At 39.7% G+C, this 25,726-nt stretch overlaps 1 protein-coding gene and 1 long non-coding RNA gene across 4 annotated transcripts in view; one reads left to right on the forward strand and one right to left on the reverse strand.

Annotated features, from left to right (window-relative positions):
• ARHGAP28 (Rho GTPase activating protein 28) overlaps positions 1 to 25,726 on the reverse strand; it is a 72,084-nt gene that overhangs the window by 22,529 nt on the left and 23,829 nt on the right. For 2 of the 3 annotated variants that reach the window (XM_065668025.1, XM_065668026.1), the window contains 2 exons: positions 8,175 to 8,377; positions 3,027 to 3,244 (listed from right to left, as the gene is read on the reverse strand). In XM_065668025.1, coding sequence (XP_065524097.1) covers positions 3,027 to 3,244; positions 8,175 to 8,377 — 421 coding nt within the window. Of the gene's footprint in view, positions 1 to 3,026; positions 3,245 to 8,174; positions 8,378 to 23,774; positions 23,846 to 25,726 lie in introns of those variants that run through there. The other variant, XM_065668027.1, reaches the window with a different exon arrangement.
• LOC136008567 (uncharacterized) lies at positions 1,502 to 3,990 on the forward strand. Its single transcript, XR_010610141.1, has 4 exons — positions 1,502 to 1,588; positions 1,669 to 1,767; positions 2,860 to 3,003; positions 3,093 to 3,990. It is a non-coding gene; the product is annotated as an uncharacterized LOC136008567 (long non-coding RNA).

Genomic DNA, 25,726 nt, shown 5'->3' on the forward strand with positions numbered 1-25,726 from the left:
CCTGCAGCTAAGTAAAATAAAGACAGAGGAGGATAGCCTTATGGCTCTGGTCAGGATACAAGTTGCTCATGCTTTGGATATTTTAATATTTCTAAGCACTGTCATCACAAATACCTATTCATGCAAATAGCTCTGGGTTAGTTAGTGATTCTTCTTTAATTAGGACATGATTTCCTCATGCATTGTTCAAGTGAAGTGCTCCTCCAACTCTTGCAGAGTTTTGGCTGATCACAACGTACACGATTGGGCTGTTAATGAGCACAATGCTTCATTTCCTCCCTTCAATAACAAAATCAATCTTTTGCCCCCCATTTATATTCTGCTGTTGATTTTTCTAGCCTTTGAGCACTAGCAAAGCCAATAGCTTCTGATGGAGGCAGCGGGGTATCAGCAGTAAGGAAAATCAGGTGCAGTGATTAATAAACCACCCAATTTAGATCTCCGTGGCTGGCTGTTAAGCCTGCTGTGTGTAGTCCTGTCTGAAGCAGACCAGAGGCATCTCCACTGGGGCAGGCTACTCCACCAAGGCATCAGTCTTGGAGAGGTGAAGTACTGCAGGTGCTGCATTTTGCCCCAGGGGTCACAGCACCTTTCCAGGATAGGCAACCCCCCCCCAAAAAAAAAAAAAAAAGTTAAATATGTCTTAATTTCCTTTCATTTCAATTCACTTGGGCTGTTGAGGGAACACTACTGCTCTGAGAGGATGAATTTCTAGGCTGGATGAGGGAAAAGCACGTTTTGCTCTATGTTAACCCACACAGAGGTGGTAATAGCAAACATTTAGTAGGTAGGTGTTTTTCAGAACAGAGAGAAGAAAATAGGGCAAATCTCTCATCCTCCCCTCACTGGATGACAGCTATTCTTCAGTGTCCCCTAAATATCATCTCAGGTGACCCTAGTGAGCTAATCACCTTTTCTCTCATCACTACCCACACAAGAGAGTAATCCATCCTGTGATCCATTCCTCTAGGCTCCTGCAATGCTTAGGTTGTTGTGAAGGTGTAAATCCATCCTCCTAATGGGGCGGATTATAGAGTTATTAAAACAATTAGAGCCGTTTTGCTCTTCGCAGCAGATGTGCTTCTTCCCTTCCCAACTAAAAAGCAGGATGAGAAAGCAAAACTCCTGCACATCATTTCAAGCAGGCTTTTTACCAGCCTCTCTTCAGCAGCTGTGCTGAAAAGATGTGCCCCTCCCTGTTCTCTGTTGCTCTTCTTTTTTGGCTGGGTTTTTTTTAATGTGGATCGCTTTACCAAAGTGATTCACTAACAGCTGCAGTGCCTTGCCAAAGAGGCAAGAGAACGTGAGGGACTGCTTCAGCTGATACTCCTTTACAAAGGACAGCTTGGGAAACCCTCAGGTCAGAGCACAAGCCCCCTTGTAGTGTGTTTGTCCCTGAGGAGCTGATAATTAGGACAAAGTTTCTAAATCCCATAATGAGCAGCAGAGGTAGGAGCAATAGTGGGAATGTTAAATTTGTGGTGGGAACCTTGCAGGCTTTTAAAAATGTGAGCTGTTTCACAGCCCATTGCAGGGAGGCGATGGTGTGCTCTGCAGCTGTGTTTGTGTATCTGTGTTTAACATTTAGGTAAGCACCCTGCAGAACTGCATATTTTTGTGGGAAAAAGAATTAGATGTCCTAATTGCTTATGTGGTCTTATCTTTCAGGCTTTCGCAGTACGGAACTATTAAGTGAACTGAATTTCAAAGGAGATAAAACAGTGATTTGAAGGGTGATGGTTCTGAAGCTTCTGATTCCTTTAGCAAGTAAGAAACAAGAGTTGAAAAATAAGCAGGTGAAAATCAGATCAATAACGTGCCCATCTGAGAGAACTGGTACACTAATCATTTGGCTGATTGAAATTTATTAGGAAACTTAAGCTTTTTTATTATTATTAAAATTTTTAAACACATTAAGGTTGACAGATACTTGAATCAGGACAAGTGTTCTAATCTAATAAGAAGTGCCATCAGCTTCTTAATGTTCATGCAAACATGCCTGATGATTTCTCATGCAAGAAAGTCTGTCCACAGGAAACTACTGGATGCTTCTAGATACATTTGTGTGATATGCGCAAGAGGTTCAAAATAGCCCAGATATCTAAATTGGAGACAATAAGTTACCTCCTCAACCATTATATCTTTGCAATTTTAATATAAATATACATCTACAATTTTGTTTCCCAATTTTTGTTTTAAATTTATGCAGGATGCCAAACCTTGAGGAGAAGGTAGGACAAATAAAAAAGGACAAAACAATTTCATAATGGCAAAATTTCTTGGAGTTTTGTAGTGGCAAGAATTTTAATATTAATTTCAAAGGTGAGCTTACTGGTGACTCCCATTTAAGATATCATGAGTGCATGCGATTTTTGTACATTGGACTAAATTCACACAGTTGAATGCATTCACAAAAATCAAGATGTGTAGGGATCATCAGGGGAAAGTGAGTGAAAACACTAGAGGCAATGCTCATTTCTGAAGCCATGAAGCAAATTAACAGTTAATAGATTTTCATTTGCTATGTATGTGAAATGTAACTGCCAGTGTACAAGTTGCAATCTTGCTAGCGGGGGTTTAATTGCTTATGCATATTTGAAGCCCAGTTGCTTCATTAGAGAAGTTTTACTTCACCATTGAGACTGCTGAGTAAATAGCAAGTGTCCCCAGAAGCCAGCAAAAATTTGAATAGCTGCCAAGAGTAACTCACCAATTTCCAAAAAATAAGGGAGTAAATGTTAGGCTTGATAGGAGGTTGCACGAGGAAGGCTGGCAACAAATACCACATTATGTTACAGGTTAGCTGCAAAACCCTGTACCACCTATTTTTTGGTTTCTTCCTTTCCTCTCAAAATGTAGAAAATACAGCATTAAAAGTCTGGACTTTGTGTTGGAAACTGCTACTGGCTGTCCGTACATTGTCGGCAGAAAAGGATTCCTGTCTGGTAGAAGCTTTGATGAGCTACTTGCAAAGTGCATATAAATCAAGCTCAAAGGCATTTGGTAAGGATGCATTAGCTACTTACAGAGGAGTCACTGGTGCCAAAGATATCTCGCACATCCCGGACTGTGTGCTTATTCTTCTTCCTCAGGGTCTGAGTGTAGGTGTTGTACCTCTTCTGTACGGCAGCAGCTTGAGTTCGGGTCAGAGTGGACAGCAGGGCTTGGCCATCCTCCTCTTCGGCTCCCGAGATCAATGTAGATAAACCTACGTCTTGCAGCCATTCTGCCTCCAACTCCCCTTCTGTGGAGGAACAGAGTGTGTTACCAGGCCCGGTAAGGGAGGAAGAGGGGACTGAGGGAAGGGTGGTGGCATGATAGACTGCTGCCTTAGCCTTTACCTCAAGAAGACTCCAATTCCAATCTTTCTTACGCCACAAGTGTAAGCAAATTTAGTTTTTTCAACATACTGTCAATTTTCAGTTTGGCAGTGTCTGCACAGGAGAGGTTTAGGAAAAGAACAGAAGAGGAACTTTTAACCTATGCATCAACATGTTTGTGTGAAGAAGGCAGGAGTGTAACTAATCTGATATGGCAGGGTCACTAAAAACTAACCCCTCATTCAAGAACATAAATCTCCTCAGTTACTATTTATACCATGTTTTACCAGTAAAGCATTTGGCAGGTGGAAATTAAATTGGTATTCCAATTAAAATAAGAAAAAATACTGAACTGGTGTATACAACAAAATAATATATTTGCACATTAAATATAATATTTGACATGTCAGAGAGTCAGCTGTTCATCAGACACCTAGTGAAGATGTCACACTGAGAGAAATGTGATGTCCACCTGGTCCAACAGCCTGTTTTGAACAAGATGAGTAAGAGCTGGAGCTGCTCACTAAAGAGCAAGGATTAGTTAGGGGTAGGTATCAGAGGCCAGCTAGGGGTGGAAGATGCAAAAGTAGCTATCCTAGATATCATCCTGATTTCCAAAAAATTAAAGACTGTTTAGTATTCTACACCCCAGCATTTCTCGATGTCTTGATTAGTGACTAGTATCTTTGATCCTGTTCAATACTTGTTTCTCAACTGGTTCAACACTGCCGTTGGTTCCTGTCGTGGTTTAAACCCAACCACAAACCTCGTTCACACACTCCCCCCCTTCTTGCCCTCCCCCTACTCCCGGAGGGATGGAGAGGAGAATCGAAAAGAATGCAACTCCCACGGGTTGAGATAAGAACAGTTTAGTAACTAAGGTATAACACAAATCACTACTGCTACCACCAATATTAGTAATGATAAAGGAAATAGCAAGAGGAAAGAATACAACACCTCAACACCAGCGAACCAATAACTCGCCCCACTCCCCCAGCCGATTAGTAGGGGGAGGGCAAGAAGTAGGGGGAGTGAGTGAACGAGCTTTTGTGGTTGGGTTTAAACCACGACAGTTCCATAGTAAGATTATACACAGTGTACAAAATCATATTCTTTCCTTACTCTATCGGACATAGGGGAAGCTTCTGGCATCTACTCATGGAACCACACCTGCAGCCCCCTCCCTGCCACCAAAACCTTGCCATGCAAAGCCAATATAGGGCTTCAGCTAGATCACCTGTTGCATTAAATGTTATCCTCTGTCAACGTAGGACAGAGAGAAAATCCTGATCTACCTTCTCTAAATAATTCATTAATTTTTAATTTTGCTATAATTGCTTTTTTGTCTGCTTTTAAAAGTAATCAATCACAGTATTTTAACAGTTCTCTTCATTATAGGAGCTTTTGAGGTCTTTTGTTTTAGTTCTCTGGACAATCCCAGCTCAACAATATGCTGTTTGAGACAAGACAATAACTGCATTCCAGCTTTGACTAAAGGAGGTACTACAAACAAACATGTCAAACAGGAAATAGACTAATTTGCAGCATGCTCTATAAAACAACTAGTCAATGAGCTTATTGTTCTTGTCCCAGCACTGGTCTTAATGGTAGGCTGGTATTTCCACTCTCCCTTTATTGCCTCTTCTTGACATCAGAATGCAGGCAGATTGATAGATACCAGCTTGCCGCACTTTGGCAGTTAGATATGCGAAAGAAAATTACAGGCCTGGACCATAGGGACTAGTGAAAGCATCTTACATGTACAATCACTGACTTTGTTGTTAACTGCCTTGTCTCTTTACAAAGCTCTACAAAGGTATCTGCTTCTCTGCACCCTGCTTTGTGCTAGACAGGGGTATAACAGGCCCTGTATCCCCTGAAACAACTTGTCTATGCTCCAATCCTTTCTGTGTCCACAGATATGATGATAGTCTGTTCCTTTCCCTTCTTTGTAAGCCTTGAACCAAGGGTTCTTCTACCACCCTCTCCCTTCTTTCTAACAAGGTTTTATTTCTGTGTGCCGTTGTTCTAGCCACATCCATTCATGTTTCAGCTTCTTAATTATATTAATTTTGGCTTTTGTCCTGACATATTCTTCCCAAGAACTGAGTTTTTAATCAAACTTGGCTTTCATGATACTATGAAAAATAGTAAAGCAGACATGAAATTCTGTATGCCTACCAGCCACCCCTATAACTTGTTTTCTCTGGCTTTTGCCTTTTTCCTGTTCCAACCCCTCACAAACAATAGACCATGGAATAGCAACAACAAGCAGAGAAGCAAAACTGTTAAAGAGAAGGAATTTCTGCATTTAAAACCCTCAGAATTTTATGATGCATAGGTTTAAAAAAGGACACCCCCCCCCCCCAATGGTGTTTATCAAAACATTGTTTTTATAGTGGTAGCTACTTATACAGCAGGGTCTTGATATTGCCAGATATGGCAGACAAACAGAGCTACGCTCTAGCTGGTAAGTCTCTTTTCCTCTGATGTCTTTCCTTGCTAGGAAAGACAAGTGCCTTTGAATTTGTCAGTTATAACCTCAAATAACTTACAATATTGCAGCCTTGTAACATCAAGTTTTAGAGCAGTTCTGGATATCACTGCCATCTTAAATATTCCATGACTTCCTCTTCCCTTACATTTACATCCCTTGCTATGATCTGACCTTCTTTCTTGTCCATAGTTGCTAATGTCAACAGAGTAAGTGTGCTGATGTCTTCCCCTTACACTTGTGGTCCAGCATAAAACAACGCTGTGGTTTTGACAATATCAGTGATGCCTGGCTGCTATCACCCTTTGGCTTCCTTCTTAAGGATTCTGCATCTCTTCCTCTCAAAGACATCATAAAAGGGTGGTAAATATTTGCTTTTATTTTGCTTTGAGGACTTCCACATTGATTTTCAGTGTTCTGATCCTCATTGAGGAGTATTATCCTATTAGGAGCTTAATAAATCTCTGAAATAATAGTGAGTAGTTCTATTATCCCAGACTGAATGTATGCCTGAGGTTAATAACTAGGACAAGCACTGCTTGATTTTATGTGTGTGTATACAATATAGATGTGTTTGAAACAACAATATGACGGTAAATGACTTGTGGAGATGTATTGCAGTTTACCTTGCTGTCTCATTTTCAGTTCAGGACAGAGGGTTAAAAATCAGTGCAGTGTAATGAGATTAAACTAGACAAAGGGTAACATAGGACTGCACCAGAGTTTGCAGTGTTGTGAAGATTTAGCTCAGGAGTGATGAGACTGATGGAAAAGTTTCTGAGAACATGGAAAATGGGCTCCTGTGTTGCCTTGTCCTACTAACTTGCCCACCTTAGCAACTCACAGATATTTGGCATGCCCTCAGCTCTGCAGACAATTCAGGGACAGCCAGTTTACAGTGACAGTTGTATGAAGGGGACACTGAGAGGTTCACAATTTCTTTCTGGGGTCTCCAAGCTAAAGCATACGATTAGACAGGAATTTTCCCAACAAGGTCAAACTGATTGAGGCAGATTGCTCTTCTGCCTTCCCATAACAATAACCATAAAGTTTCAGTGTTACACCTCGGCCTATTTTTATTTGAAACCACATGCCAGCACAAAGAAGTGCAGTTTGGATTTAAGCTGCCAGACCATAACCCTCATTGCAGTCCAAGACTTCTGGTAAACAAATGTCTTCTTTTGCTTCTAGGAGACCCCTACTGGGAACTAGCAAGTGGGAGGTATTCCCCATGGAAACAGTACATAGTTGGAGCTAGGTATCTCTGTGAGGGATACTTATCATACCTGGTTATGATTACACATTTGGTTGCTTAATAAAGTTTTCCTCCTTTTCCCTGGTAGCAGAATTAATGACATCCCATTGCACATCAAGGTAACAAAAATACATTGTCACTCATGTTAATAACTGTATAGAAAGAACAAACCATTGTTTCAAAATCTATCACTAGATAAGTAGTTACCAGACTAGTGGCTGTGTTGCACAAAAGTGTTGAAGCAGTTATTGGTGGGTCATGACCTTGTTTTCATCATATAGTAACACCTGGTATTTTGTGTTGCACAATATAATGCGTTTGTAAGTGGGGTCATAACTGGAAAAAATGAGAACTGCTGTTCTAGATGTTATCAAATAATCTAACTCAAAGTTACATTGCAACAATCTAGTACAGACTATTACATGTTTTTCCGAATATATTATGAAAAAGGAGAAGGGAAGACATCAAGGTAACAGAATGAAGTTGTAATACCTTCAGCATAATTCATGTAAGTGATGAATGAATTTTGACAAGTGGGGAGTCTGAATAATGTAGGCATCCATATACTCAGACTTATCTCTAATCTCTCTTTGAATTATATTTGAATTGAGCAATCTCAAACAGGCAGTTATCAAATTTCTGATAGCACCAAATGATATCTAGCTAAAAACTGCTTCAAGACTTTTGTAAGTTATAAATCCAACCAAAAGGTAAAAAATTTAAAATCCCAGTACGCTAAATGAACTTTGTGGCCCTTTTATATCTTTTGGTTTAGTTTATTTAATGCTGGAGATGAAGTTTTCATTTAGTGCTTCTCTGTTCTTACACCGTATCTATCCTCTTGAAGCACAAATAAGAGCAATACAAAAAAACTTACTTCAGAAGTCGATTACCAGCCCCAGTGCATGAACCAGACTGAATTATTGTTTCTTTCCAGTGACATCTTGTAGATTTACCGTGATGTACAGGAGTGGAGCTACAGTGACCATAGACGCAGCCTAGCACTTTTGCTCATACTGGGAGGCATACCGAGGGAGATCAGGGCAAGACTAAAGAGACAAGGCAAAGCCAAGCTGTGAGAAAGAAGAGGTGTTTGTGTGCTCACCATCAGCAGGTTTGAACTCCAAGAGTGTTGCTTCGTCAGATCCATCTTCACTGCTCTCCTTGATGCTCTCAACTTCACACCAGAAGTCCTCCATGGAGGTGCTGTCCATGGAGGCCTGTGAGTTGGAGCGACTGAATGCAGGAGGAGGTGCTGACTCGTTTGAAAGCATCCTGTTAATTCTTCGACAACGAGAGAAAGACTTTCTGAAAAGAGAGAGAAATGAAATTGAAAATGTCTCTCTGTCAGGTTAACTTGTACCAGGCACACAGAGCACGCAATTAAGGCTTCACCCGTGGCTGTGCAAGGGAGCAGGGAACAAGATCTTGGAGTCAAAGTGCACAGTTCCTGTGGTCACCATGATTTCTGCTGCTCATAATAGTTATGGTTGGAAATTGATTTTCAATCTAATCTAATGATTTACCTCTTTAATGTCCTTTAGTGTTTTACACACCTGGAGGGGGACTCACAAGATGCAATTTCTATTTCTAACACTGGTACCCATCTGATGAGACACTGGAAAAGCATTTTAAATTCCTTGTGCCGCAGTTTCCCTTTCTATCTCTTCCTGTTTGCTTACTGGCTGAAATGCTTTAGTGCAAACTCATTTGGAGAAAAATAATCAGACTCGGGAACCCTTAGATATTTTACAAACTCATCTTGGCTCCAGAAAAGAATTAGAAACATGAAATATTTTAATTCAGAAGAATAATTACATTTTATTTGAAAACCCATTAAAAAGTATTCATTTTTTCTTGAATTAAATTATGTTAAAAGAAAACTTAACAAAATATGCCTTTCAAATGAAGTATGTTTTAGATCAAACAGGAGGTTTCCATCACAGGTTCAAAAAACCTATGATTCACTAAAAATCGAATTTCAAGTTATGATTCAGTACAGTGATTGAATCAAAAAGAAGTTTGTTCCTTACTCCTTTGTTCTTGTCTTTTTCCGGTGTAAATTCTTGCAGCTAGAAAGCAGTTACATGCGTTCATTCAAAATCTTCCTAAACACCCACCATGAAAGTCTTGTCTGACTTTTCTCTTTCACATTACTATGACTGCAATATTGTAAGCAGCTTTTGTAAGTATAATTACAATGGTTACAGTAAACAGTAATAATAACCACAATATTTGTACAAGGTGTTAGGAGGTAACATAATTATGGCAGAGAGCTAGATTACAGGAATTAATGGAAAATTCTGTCATAAGGTTTTCTGGCCTTCACTTATCTGACTTAATTCAAACACAGTTTCCCTTTCTCTTCCTTTTCTTTATGGCATCATCCTGCCAACAGGCCTTTGTTTAAAACCACAGGCATCACTTTTACTTCACTAAAAAAATAGATGCTTCCTTTTCAGTATTTCCCTCCTTGTCAAAGTTTTCATAATGGATGTATAAACATATTATTTAATAAAGCTGACTGGACATGTTTCTCCCCCTTCATGCTGCTGCCTCTGCTGAATACTCCCTTGTCAGCAAAGGACTAGCTGCTGTCTTGAGACTCCTGGAGACTCTGTGCTTTGTCTGGGTAGTCCCAGGCAATTCCTTCTGGGTTAGGTCTGAGCCCCAGGTTGGAGAGCTGTGGTGGAAACAATAGAGCACAACAAATCCAGCCGTGAACATTATCCGTGCTTTAGAAAGTCAAAGCTCAGGCATTTGCCTCTTTTTGAACACAAGGTAGTACTTTTCCTTGCTTTTTGCCCTTCTTCCTGGTAGCAGAATTAATGATATCTTATTGCACATCAAGGTAAGAAAAGTACAGATGATTCAGCTGCTGAACCTGCCGTTGTGCTTTTGGTCAGCTGCTGGGAAACAATGCATTTTGATGGTGACAATATTTCAGCAGAAGAAAATGGACTATGGTGCTGTAGAGACACATGTTGTCCAGGAAAAGAAGTACTATTTTCAGTGTTTCTATCCTTTTCTTCCTCATCAACAGCAAATGATTGTTTACTTTTAAACATAGCACTGAAACTGTTACTGTTTTAATTAGAACAAGCCACTGTAACCAAATCTGAAAGGAATTTGTGACACAAGTGTGGTTAAAGCTATTTAAGTGCTTTCCATGTAGCTCTCTCCCTGGGGAGATGAGAGTGTTTCAGTCAGCTTTTGTTCAAATGACTGTGGTACCTGATAAATCATAATTACTGAAATTATGTATTTGGATTTTTTTGTGTCTGGTTTGTTTGTTTTAGTTTTTTTGGGTGTTTTTTTTTTTGTATGTGTTTTTTTTTTAATGGATTCACATATCTCTCTTCACTGCATCATCATCATCAAGGAAAAAATAAAAAGCACATCTCACAGGACTTAAATATAATCAGTTAATACTGCACCAAGTGTCCCCAGGCAGAGATTTTAACCAGCAGAAGCAGAACCCCTAAGAAGAAGCCAGAAAACTTAATCTTTTTGGCTGGGAGCTGGTGGGATGGGGGAAACAGCCAATTGCTTACTGCTGTGCAAAGCTGTGCTCTTTTGTTTTAAAGGTGATAGTGAACACAAACAAGGAAAAAGGCAAAACTTCCTGGCACTCCAATGGTATCTGGGGCTCCTTCTCAGTGGGCACTGTACTGCTGGTGCTGGTGCCTATCCTCTAGCTGCAGCCTGTCCCTTGACATCCTCCTTTTCAGATTGGGGCTCTGCCTGAGACCCCCATGCTGCTGCCTACTGAGCAATTCCTATTCCTGTTCAGTGCAAACCTTTGTGAAAAATCAGTCCCTACATCTGCTATATAGCACATCCCAAAGCTGCCACACCAGCAAGCCCAGGAAGGAATACTCTTGCCAGTCTGGAATCAAACACGTGCTGAGATGAGAAGAGGGCTTTTTCCCTGACAGCATCCCTGACTCCCATCATTTAGTCATGGTCAGGGAATTTAAACATTTCCTGCCCTCCCAGTGTGAATCTTGACCATGATCCTTGTGCTCTTCACACACCATGCCAGACTGATCCTTGGGCTTTGGCTCCATCAGCATTTTAGCCAGCTCAAACCGAGGCTTTTTATTTCACCATATTAGGAAGAAAGAGGCTTGGCGGGTTGTTTCTTTTGTCCCCACAGTGAGCCTGCTATTTTGTAATATTACCATACCAAAAAGCTAAATGCAAAACAGATCATGTAGCATGGCAACAACTGCTGTGACAACCAGTTTTACGAAATACGTCTAAGGTTCCTGGGTAATTAATGTGTATTTACAACAATATTAAAAGTATGGAGCTTATTTGGAAAATCAGCTGAACAAAGTCTCCTGAGAACCTCATATATGAGGCTTGTTATCTCAGCCTGGATTAAATCAAGCTGTGTAAAATTCCTGTAACAAGAAAGGTTAGGCAGAGGTGCCTTATCCTTATTGGTAAACAGCTGAAGCTTGCTTCCAGGTGGTCTGGTACAAACCTTCTGCAATTATTCTGAGTCTGCCTATTAAAAACCCACATGTCTGAAAAGACCTCCTGCTGCCATATTGACCCATATACCTGTGGCTTTTGTCCTGGAGGAAGTGGTCTTGCTTTTACGTGATAATGGCAGTTGTCTCCATTTCCTTCAGTCAAAGTTGCTCAAAACAGTTTCAGGAAAAAAAAAAAAAAAGACAAAAAATCCTTCCAAGGAAGCAAAGCATATTCTTCATTGCTTTTAATTCATTCTTGAAGGCCACTGAATGAGCACTGACTCAGCAAGCTGCCTGCCTGTCTCAGAAATAGATCAGCAAGCCCAGGTTGCCTACCACTTGGGGCTCTTGAAGCAAACCTCTGTTTCCAATACTGTTTCACCTTCAAGGCTTTCTAGCTTGTTTTCTCTTTTTCTTATTGTCTGTACAGATGTTTACAAGAATAAAATGTTTTCACTAAGCTGAATCTGTTGTTCTTACAGAAAAGTTGAACCCTAGTCTTATTGGCAAGTATCAGTCATGAAGCTGACGCTCAGTTTCATTTGCTCCCTCACACACATGGGCAGTGGTGAGCTAATCTGAAAGGCTGACTAAATTAAACACAGGAGGGATCTCAGATCCTGGCTTCCTAGATGGAAAATGCTGGGAGAGGAGAATGAAACTTAAAGAACTAAGTAAAAGTTACAGACTTCTCCACTAAATGAGATGAAATTGCTTTCAGAGTGAAATGGACAAACAAAATAAATAATAAAAATAAGCCAAAAGAACCAAACCCAAAACCCTGAAAAAAGGAAAAGGGAGAAAGGAAAAGTATACTACAAGGGCCAGTGTAATCAGAGAACTTCTGTATTACTGGATATTGGTCACAAGAGAAAGGGTTAAAGAGTGACAGTAAGGAGAAACATGATGATAGGACGTAGAAAGCTTTCTGTGGAAAGATTTTTGCAAAAAAGCAGGGTATTTCCATGGTGCAGAGGGAGGCTGATTCAGCTGTGTGTGACTCTGGTTTTGCCCTGGCATGTGTTTACGATGCTGATGAAATGCAACAGCAAAGCAGGCTTACTGAACCTATATTTTATACTGCACACGTTGTGCAGAAGTGTGCTACTCAAGATCTGACAGCACACATTGATTTCAGTATAGGCAAGCCAAATCCAATAAGCAATTCTTACCGTATCCCTGAAGTAAAGGTTTCTAAAACCACATGAAGAGCTGGCTTAGCGATGCCTAATGATTGCTCACAGGCTGAGTAATAATAAAGCCAGGCTTGTGTTTTCAGCTTAATTAAGTAATGGGTAGTAAAGAATCCATAGAACAAATGCAAGCAACAAAGCCATCTTGAAATTAAAACCACTATTTAATCCTTGTTTACACAAAGACACAGGACATCTTACTCTTGTGGGTCATTATGTTTCACTTCATTCAGTGGGTCCGGAACCTGCGTCACCACAATTAGACACATTTATAGGAATGGGGAAAATGAAGGAATCAAATTGTCCTGGTCATTTTAGGACTACAATCCATCTTTCATATTGCAATCATTCTATCAGTATAGCCACTTGCTCAGCTCTTCCCAAATGTAAAAAAGGTGATGGTAGCTTACACTGACAGCATAAAAAAAAGACATTTCTCTATTCTGAATTGTTAGGAATCAGTCATGCACCAATTTCTCTCCTTTTTTTTTTTTTTTTAATAAAATGTATACAAATTCCAGGCAAATGAAGAACCCAGTAACTGGGAATGGTATTTCTGCGCACAGTTCACTCCTGTCCCATATTGCTAATCTTCTGGTTCCTTCCTGGTGACCCTATTCCAGATGCTGTCTGCTCGTTTCTTTCTCTTCATGTTTGGTGGTTTCTGCTCACACAGAGGGGTATATCTCAGACAATACCCCCCCAACTCCCTCTGCCCCCTTCTGTTTCTGATTATCTTGCGGATGTTAGGCAAGTTGTAGCAGTGGATCCTACAGTTTCCCTGTTCTTTCTCTAACATCTATCCTAGCAAATATTTAAGCTATCATGCTGATTGGTTTCATGGAGGTGTCACCTAGCCTTCCTGGTAACAGAGTATTTGAGTGAGAAGCAGAACAGGATTTTATTTCATTACTAATCTTCTCATCCTGTTGCCTAGCAGAACTTCAAAATCTTTCGAATCTCATTGCTCCTTTTCACAAAGCTGAATCTGAAAATAAGCTGAGCTATTACCTCACTGTATTGGCTAGACTTGAAAACACAGGAATTCAGTACTTTACATGTTTTCATATTCTACAAAATACGTTTCTGTCAACTATTTATTTTACAAACTTGTTTAATGACTCTTAAGGTTTAAAGACTTAAAAGATTTAAATGAATTAGAAGAGATTCATTTATTTATTTGTAACACTTCTGCAATTCATCAAGGTACTAACAGGAGATAGGAAATTCAGCTATGGATTTTACACACCAGTGCTACCTGCCAGCATTTAGAAATGCAGTTCACCTTGGGTTCTTCAGCTCTCTCTTCCACAACTTTTTCACAAGTGGAACGGAAGTCTCCCATCTGTAACAAGGGCCATATTGTGACCACCCTATGGCTGAGCATGGAGGTTGCAGAAGAATCTTTCTCTGTGCGCTTCAGTGTGAGAGCTCTCACAATCAGACCCTTTGAGCTAGGGGAGTGCAGGGAATATACTCTTTAGGTATTGCCTGCTGGCAACAGTGACCTTTAGGGACATGACCCAGACCTCTCCTCCACAGAGGCAATCACATCACTCCAGTGCTGGTCCGACTAGACAGAGACTGCAGTACATTGCTTCAGTGTGTCTGCCAAAATCTGAAAGGGACTATTTTTTCTCCTCCCTCCTAACAAGGCTGTTCCTAAAGGGCAGCAAGGATTCCCAAATGATTAGCACTAACAAGAGTATGTTCTGCTAACCACTTTTTTTTTCGAGTGAATTGGAAAAGAATTCTTTTCATATGCATTGAGAGGAAGCAGGATAATCTAGTTTTGAATGCTGAAGACTTAAGGCCATCAGCAGGTCATGGCAGAGTATGTTAAACATAATTCTCAGTGGTTATGGGCAAGATAAGAAGCATCTGGACATGGCCTACAGTAAGCAAAAGCTGTTTGTGAGCAGCCAGTGTAAACATTTAAACATTTCCAACACATTTTTATTATTAAAGGTGACAAATTATTTTGTTGTGTCATTTTTTTTGGTTAAGTCTGATTGCTTTTATATGAAATAAATAAATGTATCTAGGGCAGACCAAACTTTTCCAGAAAGAAACGTAGGCACAAGGGCCATGTACTACGGGTTTAGGAAATCCCATGTTTCCAGGAAATGTTTGATCTATTGTGCATGTACAGTACAAATGATTTGTGTCTGACCATTGAACCCACTGGATGTGACAGGTCACTGTATCTGTGCCTCAGCGCTGATGAAGGCCTCAAGGAGGAGGCCTCGCTCTGCCTGCACTGCACAATTTATCCTCATGTTGAGTCGATGCCTCCAAAAACTACAGCTGTCTGGCACTCACCCACAGAGATCACCAGGTAGCTGAGCAGCCTGAGATCCAGGGCAAACTCTTCCAATTCCACCTGAACTGAATTTGAAATAAAAAAGTGATAGGATGAAAGGAATCAACCTCAAGCTGCACCAGCGGAGGTTTAGACTGAATATTAGGAAAAATTTCTTCACTGAAAGGGTGCTCAGGCATTGGAACAGGCTGCCCAGGGAAGTGATGGAATCGCTGTCCCTGGGAGTGTTCAAAAACTGTGTAGATGAGGCCCTTAGTGACAGGGTTTAGTGGTGGTCTTGGCAGTCCTGAGGTAAAGGTTGGACTTCAGCATCTCAAAAGTCTTTTCTAACCTAGCTGATTCTGTGATTCTTTGATTCCATGTATGGCAGCCCTGGATTTACTGCTATAACATTACCAGACCTTGGAATGAATTATTCAGCTAAACCACACAGTAAGCACAAGGCGGACGTGTTTTGTTCTGCAGCTTGGTGCAAACAGCTACCTAGTGCCTTACCCAAAAGCAGCAAGCAAAGATGAAGCAGAGTCACTTAAATGGAAAGGAAGCAAAAAGCGTTAGGTCCTGTTTAAATTCGGGTACTGCATAAGGTTTAGTCATGTTCACTGCATTCACTCGGTCTCTCCTCAGAGAGCTATCTGTAGTAGTGAGGAAGCTCTCACAAAGGGCAATGGAAAAGCTGTATTTCTCTTTTGTTTCCTACTGTTCTGGCAGTGTCACTTCTAAGGTAAGCAACAGCCTTGTAAGCACTCCCTGGGGACAGCATTGTCTCAAGCCAACTGGAGTAAGTCAGGCCACTATGCATGCGCGTGTGTGCAACTACAAACACCAAGGAGGTTAGGAGGAGAATAATGTGCAGACTAATCCTGAATCTTCTCTCACAATAAAATTGATAAGTCTTTGCCAGCAACTCACACTTAGCCAGACTCATTATTTATAACACAACAGGATACAGCTAAAACTGCAGGAAATGCACAGGTTTGAGAGCACCAGTGAGGCTTAAGTCATTCAACAAGAGAAGAAGCAAACCAAATAATACTCACAGGGGATGTAAATTGGGCAGTGTTAAAAGATTTTTGGCTCTAGAAGCACAAACTAGATTTTTCTAGAGAAAAAGAAATCTTGAAATTCTCATCAGACACGGTGAAATACTGGAACATAAGGACTCAAGCTTTCTACAACTTTCAGTACAGCTTCTAACATGACATGCATTTATTTGGTAATTGTGGAAGGATATATACTTATTTTTATTTTAGATCATTCTAAAGGAGTTATCCTTTCAACTAACATGACAATTATCATTAAGGCACTCACAATATTTTTATGACTTTCTCTCTCTGAAACACTCCAAAAGACAAATTGAGTCATTTTTGTTGAATTAAAGTACCAACATAGAGAACTAGACCCTGCTATCGACTGGAAGACGTCTAATGCAGCTACACATATTATAAGTGTAAGCTCTTTAAGCTTATGACCTAATCAATGAAGGAAGGCAGATACTTCTAGAGAGTGAACATATAAACTAAATAGGAGCTTGAAGTTATGAAGTATGTCTTTGAAGTTTTCTTTGTGCTTCATTTTAAGTGAAGTCCAGCTGTTACATTCTTCCTTCCTATAATTAATGCATCCTTTTAAGTACATGTCACCAGTCCACCCCTTACATTTTATTTCAAAGGCTTCAGGACCTAAGCAAGCAAGCAGCACTTATTTTCATGAGTTCCTGGGTTTTCCTTTAAATATATTTTAATATGGAAGGCAATGACTGAGCTACAAAACATGAATATCTAATTTGTCTGAGGTATTCATTTATGTTTTAGTCAGGAATGATATTGGTTATACTGCAATTCAAAAGAAAACATTTTTAACATTGTGCTTAACAGTATTCACAGGACTGGACTGAAGTAATGTAAAGAAACACACTGAACTTTTAAAGCTAAGAAACACACATCTTACAGAGCTATTTTATTGAAAAAATTGCTTAGGTACTGAAGAAACTCTTAAATCTTACAATAGAGTGGAGAGCAATTTCACACTGTCACTATAAAAATCCTGGATCAGATTCTCAGATAATAATAAACTGTTGCAACTCCACTATCTTAATTTATCCCTTATGTTCAAATTCAGAACATCTTTCTTTGTGGCACTGCTAATGTTCAAGTTATTGCAAATCACAAAAATTTCACGGGCAAATATACTTTTCACTGTTTAGTTTTTTCTCGGCAGCTCTGGGTTGGCTGTCAGGCAATTTTGAACTCTCAGCATGTATTTTCCATGGTGTATTGTACTTCGTGGCATACTGAATCAGCCAGAAGGAATGAAATATTTGCTGGAAAATGCTGTAGCCAAATACAAATCGAGATGTGCACATAATTCTATTTTTTGCCACTCAAGCACATTGGTAAAGATTGTATGACTTACTTTGGAAAGACTCCCGAATTTGCTGAATAGACTGTTCCTTTGTTAATGAGACTGCTTAGTAAAGCAGTGTAGATAAAGAATGTGGAATGAATAAAACAATGTCGATGAATCTTGGAGAATATCTCAAAGCACTATGTTCCTATTTTTACCTGAAGAAAAATGGTTATGCATCTGCTGGAAACTGATGGGAAGTACATCAACATGGAAACTTTTCATTCAATGTTCTGAATAGTCTGTGATTTTATTCTGGATGACTTGAGGCAACATGAGGCCTCATTTCTACCTCTATTTCTATAGCTATACCTCTATCTGCAGCTGTCCCAGAACCCTGCTTCTTTCCCTTCCTTTTCCATTTGAATCGGGTGCTGCTGGACTGGGTGAAAGCCTTGTGTAGAGGTGGAGTAAGGAGGGAAGCTGATAAGGGCTCTTTCTGCAGAGAGGAGATGATACCAGTGTGGCACAGGGGGACCTAACATGCAGGGGGAGGGAACAGGGTTGCAGATGGTGGGCGTATTCTCACATGTTTCTCCAACAGCTTTTGGTCATCATATTTCCTTATCAGAAGAAGTCACACACAAGCGGCTTTCTCCATCCAGTTCTAAATATTTATAAAAAGCTCAGAGTCAAAGGAACAAGGGCACTTTACATTATAAAAAAAAATGAGTTACTAAAAAATCTCAAACAGCTAGGGAATATTAACAGAAGCAAATCCTCTTGGCACTGCTGAACCAATGGAAGTTTTGATGATGCAGTGCACATTTCACCTTCAAGCTTCAAAAAGCAGTCTATATTAGAATAGGTTTTTGACCTACATTTTCAAAGGAAGAAATGAATAACTAATTTCTTGGTAATTAGCTCATATTCTTTTTGGTCAAAATTTTAGAACATTTCATTCACTTTAAAATTAAATAAGTGTATATTATTTGGTAACTCCTCCCATTCAGGACATCAGTAAGTATACAATCATAACCGCGTAAACATAAAACCGAATTTAAAGCAAAAGCTGATAGAAGGCTCCTATCAGGGATTGGTCTAGAGAACTTTCATTTATAATTTAAGTGCAGAGATGTGTTGGCAGGAACCTCTTGGGTTGCCAGGTGAATCTAGTAGATTTATAATACTGTGAAAGTAGTGATGATGGGGAGATGTAAGAAAGGACAAAGCAGAACTGAAGATGAAGAGTGAAAGCTAGAATCTGGTGGAGACAAACACAACAGACAGGGACCACCAGCTAGAAGATCACAGGTCTCCAAAGAGCAGACATTCTTATTTTCAGAGGAAACAGTGGACCACAAAATCAAATTTAGTTTATTATACTCTCAGGTCTTTAACAGAGGAATGAAGAGAGAAAGATAAAATAGAACCCCACAGAGCATTTTCTTATACTTTGGCTATACAATTCCAATCAATGGCATATAAAAGGTTTTTGTGATCTTAAAGTGTTTTCTAGGTTTATGCTAAAGAAATGGAGAGAACGTCTTCATGGAAATTGTAAAGGCAACATCCTAAATTTCAAGTGGTATTTTTCTAATTTGTGTTCAAATGTTTGTACTCTGTGCCTGTGAAAAACATGACCTTTCTGTGTAAAGAGCTAAATAAATCAGTGATTCTTCCAAACCACTTGGACTCCAGTGAGAGCTGGATATGTTTAACTATGTTACATTTCTTTACAATGCCCATAAAAAAGGCAAATAACAGAATGAGAAAAATCATCTCTTAAATGGGAATGCTACTACATGATGTACATCAGCTTTCTGCTTTCCCTCAACTACCTTTATTTCTTCTACTTAGAGTATTTTTGAGGTTTATCTGAAATACTTCATCTATGAGCATTCTGAGGGAAGCAGCAGCTTGCCAAGCATTTCAAAGCTAGCTTTTCAAATATACTGCAGCTCCTGAAGCTCTTAGAGCTACAGAGACCACTAATATTTATAAAACATAGTGCCTTTGTCTAGAGTCCTTCAGTGATGTGAGAAATTCAGAATCCTACAAGCAGCCCTGCTGAAGCCAGCCAAATGACTCTTTTGCATAGGGTTTGGAAGTTTAAATGTTTTAATATTGATGTTAGGGGAGTAGGCTGTAGCTCTTGAAAATCTCTGAGGATAATGAGCCCTTGTTGGAAAGAAGTCTTCAAGACTCAGAAGACATGGGGGGATGATATCTCATCTTCTTAACATAGCATCTAAACGTAGGTACTACAAAATGCCCATTCACTTTCTCCTTAGAAGTAGAAACTTTAGATGGTCCAGAACCACGCTGAAGAGTTCAACAACACCTTTTGTAGACATTATGTATTACAGGAAGGGATTACTCTTGGCTATTTTGACATTTACTGGTTTGCTTTGGCTTGTTTTAAGATCTGGATTTGCACCAGGTCTTGTTGGGAGAATGGAAAGAGGACTTTGGAGAATTGCCTCTTTAAGCTGTGTTGAGTTCTCCTCAGTCACAGCTGGGAGTCCAAGCCCAGATATCAGATCATCATGTGGTGGATGGTAACAGCAGAACCAAGAACTTGGTAACTACTAAAACACCCCAACCACTCCCTGTAGCATTTAATTAACTATAAGGGCAAGAGCTAATTCATCATAACAGGACCACAGAGACATCAAATAAGAGTTACAGAGGAAGGTAAAGTGACATCTCTAAAATCATACAGATGTTTTGCCACTGAAGAGGGTTAAAAATACAAGAGTTAGTTTGTGACTTAAAGCTATGGTACACCGTAAGTAATTGAACTGCTAATCTGTAAGTCCTGCAGAGGTTGGCTGAAGTTTCTAACTGAGCTTTGCCAACCCTGTACATATTCTTGGCTGGATACCCTCTAGAAAGTAATTAATATCACTATGCAAACATAGTAAATCATGTTTGAAAGTTCACATGCTCACATCAAATGTGTATGTCTAAGCTGTTGTATTCTCTGTTATCGTGGATACATGCTCTTCTTCCTGCTCCTGCCTAGATAAAAGCCATGATCCATGATGGGGGGTGAAGATTCACCAAGCATTCATACATCTTTTAATGATCATGTTAGATCTTTCACTGTGCAGGCACTTTATGAATGTTGCGAAGCTGTAATGCTATCCTTCCCATGAGGACACCAAATTACTTATCCGTGCTTTTGATATAATGCATCTTGGCTGAACTGTTGCAGCTCTCTTAGTCTGGAAGTTTTCCAGTCAAGGGCTATATTTACATCAGTTACAATTAATTCAAAATGCTTCCACAGGATCTTGAACAGGCTAAAACATCTTCACGAGTTTAATACAAACCAGAAATGGTATATAGCTTTCCACTATAGCAGGAGAATAATCATGCTTGTGCCTCTAGTTCTTTGGTTTTAGTGTCCTTAGTTGGTATTCAGCCACTGCTTGGACCAGTATCTTTTCTGGACTTCCAGGCAGCTATAGGTTATGCTCCCAAAAGGGACTAAGGTCAGAAGTCACCTAACTCCCATTTTCAGAACAGACTGAAGGATTCAGGAGCACAAACCCTACGGACTTACATGGAGAGTAAATGCTGCTGCACACAAAGTCAGTTTTGATTTAGGCTTTTACGTCACAGAACCACTTTTGAAAATTTGCCTTCGACTTAATTGTACACCATTACAGTCTTTGTCCTCAGAGTTGTTCTTTTTCTGTGAGCATTAAGCTTGTCCAGTTTTCTGGGATTTTGACCACCTAAATTCATGCCTTATCTTTTAAATTTGGCTTTGATTAACACAGCTGTTATTTATTCTTTTGCTTGGCAGGAGTTTCTGCAAGACTGCTATAAAGTCAGCCTGTTTGTATCATATTGTACTGTTAATCTCCTTTTCCTTTATGACATACATACAGAATATCCTAAGGGGAAGATTACTTATATACAGATTCATACTCATATAGAAATATAGGTATGAATACACAGCATAGATAGGAACAAAGGCAGGGAATATTTTAGTAACCTCATAAAAGCATTTGTGAAAAAGTCTAGATAACACATAAATTGGAATGATTTGTATAGCACGAACCAGGGGACCAACATTAACTGGTTGCTTAATGAAAGTGTAATTCAACACAAAACTGGAACAGATTTTATTCAAAGTAGTGGAATCATTGGGGTGGGAGAAATATCTGTCAAATTAAGAGGCTGCTATATCATTACGATCACTTGCGCTCAACTCACTGCCTAAATTTTTCCAAAATAATACATTTGAAAAGACTTTCTAATAAAAAGTAATTGAAAGAGTTGAAGAAAATATGATGTTGCTTAGAGCTACGAGGTTTATTTTCAGCACAACTTAGTCATTATCTTAAAACAGCATCAGTAGCAGAGATTTTCTAGCTATCTAGAAATCTGTGTCTCACAGAGACTTTCCGAATTAAGAATCACTTTGTAATTGCCTTGCCTGAAAAAGTCCTAACACCCGAGTGAGCTGTCTTTTCATTGTATGGACAGGATCACCCTGACTGAGAACAAACAAAAGCAAATCCAGAAATGGGAGATCCTTCAGAATTCTTCCATTAATAGGAAAAACAACTCACAAAATACAAAAAGCATTATCTCCCACCCTTACAGAGCACTGCTGGGACTTGTAATTTCTACAGTATTTGCTGTAGAAACTCTATTAGTGCTAGGAGTATAACTGTCTGGTACAAATTTTACAATAATCCTGCTGATCTGATTGTCTTTTCTAAACAAATCAATCAAGAATCTAGGTAGCAAAAGTCAGATCTCCAGGGATATTAGTTGCCTGGATTTCCTTTCACTAAGACTTCATGTTTGACAAGGGAAAACAAAAGTACTTGCTCTTTTATCCTCACTAAAGTCAATTAAAATCTATTATGTACTCATCATATTGGACTATGATTATGATATTGTGCTGCTCTGCAGCATCTGATGCCATTTCAGATGACCCTTTGATTCCCAGTATAGGCCTCATGCTGCCCCTACAGACGGAATAACTGGGGAAGAAATCCTTGAAGTTTTTCCAAAGGCAAGGAGTATTATTTCTGCTGATGGTCATGACCCTAGCTCATGGTATTTTGCTGCAGGGGACTTTGGAACTGGAAAGGTTGTGCTGGCCATTTCAGTGTGTGCAAACTGCCATGGTGCAAGAACTGCTAAAAGATACTCTTCAGACACTCCTGATGTTTTTTCTGGAGATGCAGAACTGTGAGTGTCACGCCAGCCCGCCAGTGGCAGAAAATCCCCTGGAATTCCTCTGTGAGGGATGAGAGAGCATGTCCGTGAGTGCTGGATTGATGGTCTCTATTGTTTGCATTTATTTAGACTACATAAACAAGCTTCCAGCTTCCTCAGAACAATGTAGATAAGTCCTAGGTTCCAGATTTTTTTAATTTCTCCAGTTTTCATTACTAGGTAAACAGTTCTAGCTGCTCATCACCACCAGTCCCCTGCTGCCTTAGATTTTTACCTGTGTGGTTACCAGACTTATGCACCTTCAAACTGAAAGCAGACTGAAAGCAGACATTAAAAAGAGCCTGGACTACGTGCAAATCCCTGCCTGCCAAGAGTATAAAGCCAAGCCAGATTTGAGTCCAATTTGAAAAGTATAGGTTTGGATAACATATGTGTGAATGTAGAAGCACTTTAACTCATTTAGCCATGTAATTTGTATCAATGCATCACTTAAATTGTCAGATCTACTTTCCTCCCACAGAATGATATGTTTCTTCTTTCCTTATAGCTAGGTTTGTATAAAACTCTACTTGTGCAAGTTAGAGTCTGATCATGATACTGAGCTGAAATGCACATAAATATATGACATCAAAAGGCAAAAGTTGAAAAAGGCTAATTTCTGACCCCAAATCAAATGAAAGCAAAAATGTGGGAAAACCTGTGATTGATCTGATTTGAAGTAAAGATTCTGTCCCTTCTGGAACATTATTCCAGCAGAACACATTTTCAAAACAGAATAAATTGTGAGGAAAAATTGTTTTATAACTGAGTATTGTTTTCCAGAAGCACACCTTGATAAGAAAACCTTAAACGGGTTCATGTTAATAGATTCTTGATCTGTATTTTCATACAGCTTGAGTCAATGCAAAGCATGCATATTCCCATTCTTCAGTTACTTTCGCTTGCACGGTGGCCAGTTGTTTTTCTACAGTGGATATTTATTTTTTTTGTTCCCCCCTTTCCTGCCTGGTAAAGCTGGAAAATTCCACAAGTGATAACTCTGACAGCTTGCTCCCTCTCCTGTCGCTCCTTGTTTCAGAAAACAAGAGGGGGAGGGAATAGGGTCTGGAAGGCTGAGAAGTCACAGATTTAGTAAATTCTGCAAGTCTTACCTCAGATCAGGATAAAGCCTGGGTGTTATCCTTAAAAGAGCAGAGCAGAGTCCTTCTGAAACCCAACTTCTTCATGCTCTTAGTGGCAGTGAGTCCCTCCTCAGCCTACGATTACCAAGTTGCATATTCTGGGAGCTATCTGACAGCCTGTGATAGGATATTCTGCCTCTAGTCATACAAGGGCTGCATGAACAAAGAGCGGTGGAGCTTCTGGCCCTTGTGGGAAATAAACTGACACTGCTCCATCACTATTTAAAGAGTAGATGCCTTCAGGATAAATCCTCTTAGTGTGTTTTCCTGTTTTTGTCAGAACTTAAACCTTTTATCCATTTCCTAAGAGGAGAAACAAAAAAGTAATTGTCACTAGGCTGCACTGTAACTCAGGGGGGTTCCTGTGGGGTGGCTCAGAAAAAGACAGCGCCAATTTATGTGTTTTCTGCTAAAGGAATAGGAGACACTATCATTAGCCTAGAACAAAAAAATCATAAATGACCAGATGCAAATTAATGAGGAGCTCTCTCTCCATGGAGATGGCTGCTCCACCCAGAGCAGAAGCATAGAGCATAATGCCAGTGAGGAAAGAGAAGAGAGCCAGAGTACAGCTGTTATGAAATCAAATATTTATGGGGAAGCCTTTCTTGTTTTTCCTAGTGGGATGATCAGTGGGAGGCCTAGACAAATGCTGAAAAAAGCATGCACCAGGTTTCGCATGAACAGTGGCTCAGAATTGGGTTTTGGCCACAAGATAAATAAAGTCTTGAAATTTGGGGATGATTCTGAGCTGCAGCTAGGCGATGAGTATGTGCAAGATATTCCCTACCACAGTCTGTTAGTGTCATCAAATAACTCTTGAGTGTGGAAAAGATATGAGATGGTCAAACTCTATTCCCTCCACAAACTTTTGTTTAGCCATCAAAATGCTTAAACTGGTCTTATATTAACAGCATTCCTGTCATCATTCCTCTAGCTTGAAACACAGGAGGAAAAACTGACTTTCTGGCTATAAGCTTTTTGATATACTTCACTTCCTCCAAGGACATAGCTAAAGCCCTTCAGTAGAATAAAGAGAAAAGAAAGTCTCTTATTTAATCTGAGAAAGAAAAAAAAAAAAAACAACCCAAAACTGAAACAAAGAAAAGAGAAGGAAAGGACTTCCTGAATCAGACACAGATTTCCTAAGGGGACAGAAAAGAGCAAAACCAGAAGTGGTTTGGTTTTACAGTTCATCTGGAAGTTAAATTTGCTTTATGTTTCAAACTGGACTTGCTGTCACCTTTCTATTTCTTCTGGGAAACTTTTCAGGTGACATAAATCCTTGAAAATGTTGAAATCTGCTGGACATTTACCACTGTCTGTGGGTCTGTTCAGGGACTGGTAGTTCACTCTTTAAAGGGTGAACTGCAGGGAAGAGTGTGGCTCAGGAATTTAGCAGTGGGCTACAAGGCTGTTCATTCTAAAAATCTGGCTGATGGCGGTGCTGACCAGAAACTGCTGGGCAGCTACTGCTGCTTTGCCTGAAATGATATAGTGATGATAGTCCATATCATCTAAATACTTCTACAGTGATACTTCCTACAGTCATTCAGAGGCAACCTCTAGGCTGAATAGTCATGAAACTGCTCTCCCTACTTCCTTCAAGTATGTCCTCTCCCTCCTTTTAGTTAAGCAATATGTTGCTGCCACCATTACCCTCCTTGGGTGGCTGTGGTATGAAGAAATTAAAGTAATTTTTTACCTAATCCTAGGATTTGTCTGAACAGTCAGATAAATATAGTTTTAGGATCGCCTTTTCCCAGAATTGCTACTTAAAACAAGCTTCGATAACAGTGACTTAGGTTTTCCTCAGAATTAAGGTGTGATTTTGTCACATTTGGGAAATGTAAAGGTAGGCTCCCATTTGCAACCAAGTCCCTTACAGCTTGCTGCCTATAAGGTATAGAAAAACATAGTCA

The sequence above is a fragment of the Lathamus discolor genome, chromosome 2 (assembly GCF_037157495.1).
Source record: "Lathamus discolor isolate bLatDis1 chromosome 2, bLatDis1.hap1, whole genome shotgun sequence".
NCBI lineage: Eukaryota > Metazoa > Chordata > Aves > Psittaciformes > Psittacidae > Lathamus > Lathamus discolor.